At 39.9% G+C, this 9805-nt stretch overlaps 1 protein-coding gene across 3 annotated transcripts in view; it reads left to right on the top strand.

Annotated features, from left to right (window-relative positions):
* The window catches only part of LOC133576952 (serine/threonine-protein phosphatase 2A 55 kDa regulatory subunit B gamma isoform), an 87628-nt gene that overhangs the window by 15210 nt on the left and 62613 nt on the right, over positions 1–9805 (top strand). For 2 of the 3 annotated variants that reach the window (XM_061930388.2, XM_061930390.2), the window contains one exon: positions 8144–8300. The exons of the other annotated variant lie outside the window; for it this stretch is intronic. In XM_061930388.2, the coding sequence (XP_061786372.2) occupies positions 8219–8300 (82 nt within the window). In that variant the 5' untranslated portion in view covers positions 8144–8218. The remainder of the gene's footprint in view (positions 1–8143; positions 8301–9805) is intronic. 3 annotated transcript variants of the gene reach the window in all.

Below are 9805 nucleotides of genomic sequence, written 5' to 3'. Positions count from 1 at the left end.
CCGCATTTGTCTAGCGGGCCGCAGTTTGGACACCCCTCGTGTAGTGTAATACTTATGTAGTGTGTGTGAGAGGGTCAGGACTGCCCCCTGATCTCCGTGTATATCCGCTTTGACTGGTGAAGTGCTGACAAAGCAGCAAAAGCCGTACAACCCCAATTTACGAAATGGAGTTCCAGCGTGGATCTTTTATGTGTTTGGGAATAAAAGAAACACACAAACTCTCTGACCTTGCCTCTCCCAAACACATGTGCATCGTCTCCTCCCAAACGTAATAATCTGTGGCGGTCAAATTGAATAGGTAGCGTATCAGATTTAAAGATGGGGCCATATTAGCCAGCCCAGCTGCACACAGACAGTTTTATTTAGTTTGCCGCTCCCCCCACACCTTCCACTCATGTCAATTATCACGCTTATCGAATCTTTCCTTTCTGTCTGTGTCACCTGAACTGAGGTTTCCTCCGCTGGTGCTGTGAAACATTTAGTTCTAGGAGAGAGTACAGCCTGTTGACATTTGTGCAGGCACGGTGTTTATCCGACCCTTTTCTTTTCTTTGTAATTAATACCCGCCTTTGTTGGCGACGACACAGAGCTGCAGGAAGTCATCGCTAACATCCGTCACCTGCTGCAACCCTGCGTTATTGCCATAGCAACAGTCCGTGATAAAAACATGCTGCTCTTCATGCTTGGCCAGTATGACTGACAGGACGTGCCCGCCCACCAATAATGGCAGGATTAATTATTCCCCGCCCCTCGGACAGGCACTATTCAGCTTGAATTACTGATGAGCGTTCAGCATGGCGGCCACACATGAACACACACACACACATTCTTGTATTTCTTACCTTCTTGAGACCGCAAAAAATGCCTACCTCTTTAGGACCACCCTTTCTAGATGTATAAAGATTTGGATTTACAACATTAGGAGGTTAGTAGATGAGAATAGATAGTGTAGAAATGCACCCAATTGCAGGAAATGTACCGTATTTTTCGGACTATAAGTCGCAGTTTTTTTCATAGTTTGGCCGGGGGTGCGACTTATACTCAGGAGCGACTTATGTGTGAAATTATTAACACATTACCGTAAAATATCAAATAATATTATTGATCTCATTCACGTAAGAGACTAGACGTATAAGATTTCATGGGATTTAGCGATTAGGAGTGACAAATTGTTTGGTAAACGTATAGCATGTTCTATATGTTATAGTTATTTGAATGACTCTTACCATAATATGTTACGTTAACATACTAGTTGGTTATTTATGCCTCATATAACGTACACTTATTCAGCCTGTTGTTCACTATTCTTTATTTATTTTAAATTGCCTTTCAAATGTCTATTGAAATGCGACTTATACTCCAGTGCGACTTATATATGTTTTTTCCCTTCTTTATTATGCATTTTCGGCCGGTGCAACTTATACTCCGGAGCGACTTATACTCCGAAAAATACGGTAGATGCAGAGGTTTTCCGTATTGGGACCATGATTTATGTCCCAACTTGTTCATCATATCTTCCTAATATGGAAGGTACTTTTCCTTGTTGATGTCTCAAGAAGGATAGGAATACAAAGACACAGACACACACACATTCTTGTATTTGTTACCTTCTTGAAACCTCAGAAAAATGCCTACCTCTTTAGGACCACCCTTTCTATATATATAAAGATTTGCATTTACAACATTAATACCACATACAAATTATGCAAATATAAAAAAGGTAAACTTTTAGTAAATGTTTTTAATTTTTTGTTTGTAATTGGTTTCAATATTCATTATTTACTTCAAGTTATTACAGTATGTCTCTATGTACATATTTATTTTATTAATTTTGGCCAAAAGGGGCGCATTTCAATTTCTTACACACACACACACACACTTGTTAGTACATATGTTGGCCAGAGGTGAGCACTTCAAATTTTTACACACACTTGTTATTTCATATGTTGACCAGAGGGGGAGCACTTTTAAAAGCGACACACAGTCAATTTGAAAAATGCCTCCTTTTCGGGACCACCCTCATTTTGATAGATTTCACCACCAGGGGTGCAAATGAGACATTCTCTATTAGATGCAATGGTTTTCCGTATTGGGACCATGATTTCGGTCCTAACTTGTTCATCTAAGTATCTTCCTAATATGGAAGGTACTTTTCCTTGTTGATGTCTCAAGAAGGATAGGAATACAAAGACACAGACTCACACACGCATTCTTGTATTTGTTACCTTCTTGAGACCTCCGAAAAATGCCTCCCTCTTTAGGACCACCCTTTCTAGATATATAAAGATTTGCATTTACAACATTAATAATATATACAAATTATGCAAATATAAAAAATGTAAGCTTTTAGTATATTGTTTTTAATTTTTTGTTTGTAATTGGTTTTCAATATTCATTATTTACTCAAGTTATTACAGTATGTCTCTATATACATATTTATTTTATTAATTTTGGCCAAAAGGGGCGCATTTAAATTTCTTACACACACACTTGTTAGTACATATGTTGGCCAGAGGTGAGCACTTCAAATTTTTACACACACTTGTTATTTCATATGTTGACCAGAGGGGGAGCACTTTTAAAACCGACTCACAGTCAATTTGAAAAATGCCTCCTTTTCGGGACCACCCTCATTTTGATAGATTTCACCACCAGGGGTGCAAATGAGACATTCTCTATTTGATGCAATGGTTTTCCGTATTGGGACCATGATTTCGATCCTAACTTGTTCATCTAAGTATCTTCCTAATATGGAAGGTACTTTTCCTTGTTGATGTCTCAAGAAGGGTAGGAATACGAAAACACAGACACACACACACACACATTCTTGTATTTTTTACCTTCTTGAGACCTCCGAAAAAATGCCTACCTCTTTAGGACCACCCTTTCTAGATATATATAAAGATTTGCATTTACAACATTAATACTACATACAAATTATGCAAATATAAAAAAAGGTAATTCTTTAGTAATTTTTTTTATTTTTTGTTTGTAATTGGTTGTCAATCTTCATTATTTACTTCAAGTTATTACAGTATGTCTCTATATACATATTTCTTTTATTAATCTTGGCCAAAGGGGGCGCATTTCAATTTCTTACACACACACTCGTTATCACATATGTTGGCCAGAGGGGGAGCACTTAACATTTTTACACACACTTGTTATTTTATATGATGACCAGAGGGGGAGCACTTAACATTTTTACACACACTTGTCATTTCATATGTTGACCAGAGGGGGAGCATTTTTAAAACTAGAGATTTCCGATAAATGCTTTAAAATGTAATATCGGAAATTATCGGTATCGTTTTTTTTATTATTGGTATCGTTTTTTAAATTTATTTATTTTAAATTTTTTATTAAATCAACATAAAAAACACAAGATACACTTACAATTAGTGCACCAACCCACTCATTCGCACAAAAGGGTTGTTTCTTTCTATTATTAATATTGTGGTTCCTACATTATATATCAATATATATCAATACAGTCTGCAAGGGATACAGTCCGTAAGCACACATGATTGTGCGTGCTGCTGGTCCACTAATAGTACTAACCTTTAACAGTTAATTTTACTCATTTTCATTAATTACTAGTTTCTATGTAACTGTTTTTATATTGTTTTACTTTCTTTTTCATTCAAGAAAATGTTTTTAATTTATTTATCTTATTTTATTTTTTAGTTTTATTTTTTAAAAGGACCTTATCTTCACCATACCTGGTTGTCCAAATTAGGCATAATAATGTGTTAATTCCACGACTGTATGTATCGGTATCGGTTGGTATCGGTAATTAAAAGTTGGACAATATCGGAATATCGGATATCGGCAAAAAAGCCATTATCGGACATCCCTATTTAAAACCGACACACAGTCAATTTGAAAAATGCCTCCTTCTCGGGACCACCCTAATTTTGATAGATTCCACCACCAGGGGTGCAAATGAGACATTCTCTATTAGATGCAATGGTTTTCCGTATTGGGACCATGATTTCATATGGAAGGTACTTTTCCTTGTTGATGTCTCAAGAAGGATAGGAATACAAGGACATACACACACACACACACACACACACACACACACACACACACACACACACACACACACACACACACACACACACACACACACACACACACACACATTGCAACACATGGCCAAGAGCCTGCTGATAGATAGTTGGAGAACAATAAGTACATCAATGTCAGAGGACCACTCAGTCAGTTCCTGTCACAAACAAACTAAATGATTCATTACCTGCCTCATCTTCCATGTGTGCGGCCCCCTCCCCTTCCTCCACCCCTCTTTTTCCATCCCCCGCTCCCTATCTCCCCTCAAAGTATCTCGCGGCGTTGCCGAAGTGGCCAACAATTGGCCCAACACCGCTGAAAGGTTGTACGCGTGTGCTGAAGGGCAGGTACTGGAAGAGGTGGTTGAATGAGATTGTTTGTTGCTGTTGTGTTTACATATTCACGTCTGTCTCCGCCAGCACATCCTGTTTGTCTTTGTTCGCTCAGGTTATATATACGTGTGTGTGTGTGTGTGTGTGTGTGCACATACATAAGAGTATGTCTGAAGATCTTTCCATGGGGGGTTTCCTGGCCTTCAACACCTACAAAGAAAGGGTACTTAACCTTCCTCCGGCATTCCTACCCTCCCCACATCTCTCCATCTCTTATACCTTTCTCTCTTTATTCCCTTGTCCTCTCCTCAGTAGCTACCTTTGTCGCGCCGCGCTCTGACTGGAGTCAGAATTATCTCCGGGGATGGATGAGGCTTTGCTTTAAATGCTCAGAAAGTATTAGTCATCCAAATATTTTGCCTTTATCCACTTTTGAGGGTACATTATTCATTATTTATTTGAAAAAAGCTCACTATTGTGTGCCGTAGAAGGGTAACAATCCTTCCAAATGTTGCTCTATTAACAGGTAACGAAGCTTAGCAACTGACGATTGCAGGCTGCTTTCTTTTTAGTGCTATGACCGTGATTTCCTGGCTGTCGAGCGCACCGAAATATAAGCGGCATCCACCTCATTTTTGGACACATTTATATTTTGTACATATATTGGCTGCATTCACATATAAACATGACATATTTACACAGGCGCTTGTGTTTATTGACAAATTTAACAAAGGACATTGTCTGTGACACAGTATACATAGCCTTCCGGAGAGGTCATGGAGTCCAGTCTTTGTCCTTCTCCTGCGATCTGGGACGGTCTTCTTCATTGCGCAAGGATCGTTATTAGTGATGGGATTCTTGTTTTGTACGGCTGCGGTTTAATTTTTTTCCGATGGCCCGGGTCGACCGTCTTCGGTTTTGGGGCTGCGTTGTGTGCAATTGGTCATTACTTCTCCATGATGAGAGTGAGTCCTTAAAGTGCGAAATGGCTGACGGAATTCTTGAATTGAATGCATTTATTTGTTCAGAACTTGCTTCAGTTTTATTTAATGTACTGTCTGGGTGTATTTTATAGTGAACATTTTCCAGCGTGCACACAAGTCGGAGTCTCTTCACTCTCCGTTTTTCAGGTAACCGCTTGCGATTACGGTGCTTTTATACATGATTAATACGATAACGTTTTGTGATTAATCCCACTCGTTAAAGCGTTAACTTTGACAGCCTTCCTTCTTATTGGGACCGTCTTCTTCGTCTCGCGCAAGGATCGTTATTGGTGATGGGAATCTTGTTTCGTGCGGCTGCGGTTTAATTTTTTTCCAATGACTGGGTCGACCGGCTTCGGGTTTTTTGGCTGTGTTGTGTGCATTGGTTGTTTCTTCTCCACGATGAGGGTGAGTCCGTAATGTGCCAAATGGCTTCAGAGAATTCTTGAAATTAATGCATTTATTTGTTCAGAACTTGCTACAGTTTGATCTAAAGTACCGTCTGGGTGTATTTTATAGTGAACATTTTCCAGCAAAGTCAGAGTCTCCTCACTCTGCATCTTTGATGTACACATTGACCTGATCACTGACCCTAAAGCAACTTGCTCCGTTTTTCAGGTAACCGATTACGGTGACGGAGCATGTGCAGTCCAAAAAAAATTTATCTGCTTTTATACATGATTAATGTGATAGCGTTTTGTGATTAATCCCACTCGTTAAAGCGTTAACTTTGACAGCCTTCCTTCTTATTGGGACCGTCTTCTTCGTCTCGCGCAAGGATCGTTATTGGTGATGGGAATCTTGTTTCGTGCGGCTGCGGTTTAATTTTTTTCCAATGACCGGGTCGACCGGCTTCGAGGTTTTTGGCTGCGTTGTGTGCATTTGGTTGTTTCTTCTCCATGATGAGGGTGAGTCCGTAATGTGCCAAATGGCTGACTGAATTCTTGAAATTAAATCATTTATTTGTTCAGAACTTGCTACAGTTTTATCTAAAGTACCGTCTGGGTGTATTTTATAATGGGAATTTTCCAGCGAGCACACAAGTCAGAGTCTCCTCACTCTACATCTTTGACATACGCATTGACCTGATCGCTGACCCCAAAGCAACTTGCTCCATTTTTCAGGTAACCGTTTGCGATTATGGTGACAGAGCATGTGCAGTCCAAAAAAAATGTATCTGCTTTTATACATGATTAATACGATAACGTTTTGTGATTAATCCCACTTGTTAAAGCGTTAACTTTGACAGCCTTCCTTCTTATTGGGGCCGTCTTCTTCGTCTTGCGCAAGGATCGTTATTGGTGATGGGATTCTTGTTTCTTGCGGCTGCGGTTTCATTTTTTTCCGATGGCCGGGTCGACCGTCTTCGGGTTTTTTGGCTGTGTTGTGTGCATTGGTTGTTTCTTCTCCACGATGAGGGTGAGTCCGTAATGTGCCAAATGGCTTCAGAGAATTCTTGAAATTAATGCATTTATTTGTTCAGAACTTGCTACAGTTTTATCTAAAGTACCGTCTGGGTGTATTTTATAGTGAACATTTTCCAGCAAGCACACAAGTCAGAGTCTCCTCACTCTGCATCTTTGACGTACACATTGACCTGATCACTGACCCTAAAGCAACTTGCTCCGTTTTTCAGGTATCCGTTTGCGATTATGGTGACAGAGCATGTGCAGTCCAAAAAAAATGTATCTGCTTTTATACATGATTAATACGATAACGTTTTGTGATTAATTCCACTCGTTAAAGCGTTAACTTTGACAGCCTTCCTTCTTATTGAGGCCGTCTTCTTCGTCTTGCGCAAGGATCGTTATTGGTGATGGGATTCTTGTTTCTTGCGGCTGCGGTTTCATTTTTTTCCGATGGCCGGGTCGACCGTCTTCGGGTTTTTTGGCTGTGTTGTGTGCATTGGTTGTTTCTTCTCCACGATGAGGGTGAGTCCGTAATGTGCCAAATGGCTGACTGAATTCTTGAAATTAAAGCATTTACTTGTTCAGAACTTGCTACAGTTTTATCTAAAGTACCGTCTGGGTGTATTTTATAATGGAAATTTTCCAGCGAGCACACAATTCAGAGTCTCCTCACTCTGCATCTTTGACGTACACATTGACCTGATCACTGACCCCAAAGCAACTTGCTCCGTTTTTCAGGTAACCGTTTGCGACTAAGGTGACGGAGCATGTGCAGTCCAAAAAAAATGTATCTGCTTTTATACATGATTAATGCGATAATGTTTTTTCATTAATCCCACTCGTTAAAGCGTTAACTTTGACAGCCTTCCTTCTTATTGCTCTAAATATTTAATGAATCAAAATCAAGATGCCGTCCTTCTTTTGTATTCGAGATAATACCCAAAGAAAAATACCAACAGTATTTACATAGTGTCTGTGGGTGTTCATTTTCTCAGCTGAGACAGTACCACATGTTTATTATTAGAGTTAAGGAACATGCCCCAACTGATTTATTGAAGAAATGGGGCTTATCTGATGTACTGTATTTTAGGAAGGAGCCATCATGAACTTCACAAATGTTCATTTAGCTCCTTCTATGTGTCCACCCTGCATGACTTTCTCCTCCCCTTGCAAAACCTAAAAAAAACCACCACATGAGTCTTATAATCATAAATACACCACCTCTCGGTCTTCTTTGGTGAGTACTCATGACCAAATATGGTAATGTAGTAACTCCGACCCCACCCCCTTCCTCCCGTCCTTTCCCTTTGCACCTATCCTCCCTCCATCCTTGCTCCTCTTGCAGGGCTGCTCCTGGCTATAGCCTGAAGAGCTCCGCCCATCCTGTCCACCCCTCTCCACCCCGGAGTCCTCCCCCAGGATGTTGAGTCCCATCCAGGTGCTGTGCTCCGACATCACTACCCTTTCTCTGGAGCCTGAGCCGTTTGCCTCTTACACTGAAGGTGTGTGCTCTATACTCTTCTTTTCCCAGAAAGTCGCACGCACGCCTCACAGGCACAACCACATGACGCCAGATGTGAGTTTGTGGGTGTGTAGTTTTTGTGTCATTCATTTCTCGTGCCACTATTTCTGTACCAGCCATGGTATTTTTAACCCAGACTGTGTGTGTGAGAGAGAGATTGATTCTTTTAAATAGTTTGACGAGACGAGGCGCCGTCTCCTTTTTATAATTCCTCTTCAGTCTCCTTTTTATACTTGCTCTCCAATGTTGAGCGCTCAGTCAAAGATACCAGAGGATTACATTCTACTATGTGCACGTAATCAGACTTTTCAATATCGTCAGTGGCTAAATTGGGCGTAAATCTCTAAGCGCTTAATCTTTTTTTAATGGTAGTCTGGCAAATCTGTTGAAATGTATTTTTTTTACTCAACATGACTAATTTCAGCATTGAGCGTCCATCAAGTTGAGGCATGTGAAAATCCGCGTTTTTAAACATTAGTTTTCGCATTTTGTTTAATGAAATATCAAAAAATAGGATCCAAACATTTAGTGAATGCTCGCCTCAGTCTGCGTTCGCTCTGCGATCAACGACGGCTTTCTACAAAACCCAAAAGCAGTGAAGTTGTCACGTTGTGTAAATGGTAAATAAAAACAGAATACAATGATTTACAAATCCTTTTCAACTTATATTCAATTGAATAGACTGCAAAGACAAGATATTAACGTTCGAACTGGAAAACTTTATTTTTTGCAAATATTAGCTCATTTGGAATTCGATGGCTGCAACATGTTTCAAAAAAGCTGGCACCAGTTGCAAAAAAAACTGATAAAGTTAAGGAATGCTCATCAAACACTTATTCGGAACATCCCACAGGTGAACAGGCTAATTGGGAGTAGGTGGGTGCCATGATTGGGTATAAAAGCAGCTTCCATGAAATGCTCAGTCATTCACAAACAAGGATGGGGGCGAGGGTCACCACTTTGTCAACAAATGCCTGAGCAAATTGTCCAACCGTTTAAGAACTTACACATCTGTGAAGGCACCATTAATGCTGAAAGGTACATACAGGTTTTGGAGCAACATATGTTGCCATCCAAGCAACGCTACCATGGACGCCCCTGCTTATTTCAGCAAGACAATGCCAAGCCACGTGTTACATCAACGTGGCTTCATAGTAAAAGAGTGTGGGTACTAGACCGGCCTAGACCTGTCTCCTATTGAAAATGTGTGGCACAGTATGAAGCTTAAAATACCACAACGGAGACCCCGGAATGTTGAACAACTTAAGCTGTACATCAGGGGTCCCCAAACCTTTTGACTCGGGGGCCGCATTGGGTTAAAAAAAAATTGGCCGGGGGCCAGGCTGTATATATATATATATATATATATATATATATATATATATATATATATATATATATATATATATATCCACACACATTGTCTTATAATCCGTTTTGTCATTTAACATCAATTAACATTGATGTTCATCAACATTTAACATT

Source organism: Nerophis lumbriciformis, linkage group LG36 (assembly GCF_033978685.3).
Source record: "Nerophis lumbriciformis linkage group LG36, RoL_Nlum_v2.1, whole genome shotgun sequence".
Classification (NCBI taxonomy): Eukaryota; Metazoa; Chordata; class Actinopteri; order Syngnathiformes; family Syngnathidae; genus Nerophis; species Nerophis lumbriciformis.
Note: the sequence above shows the minus strand (reverse complement) of the source record. Positions and strands in the feature narration are given on the sequence as shown.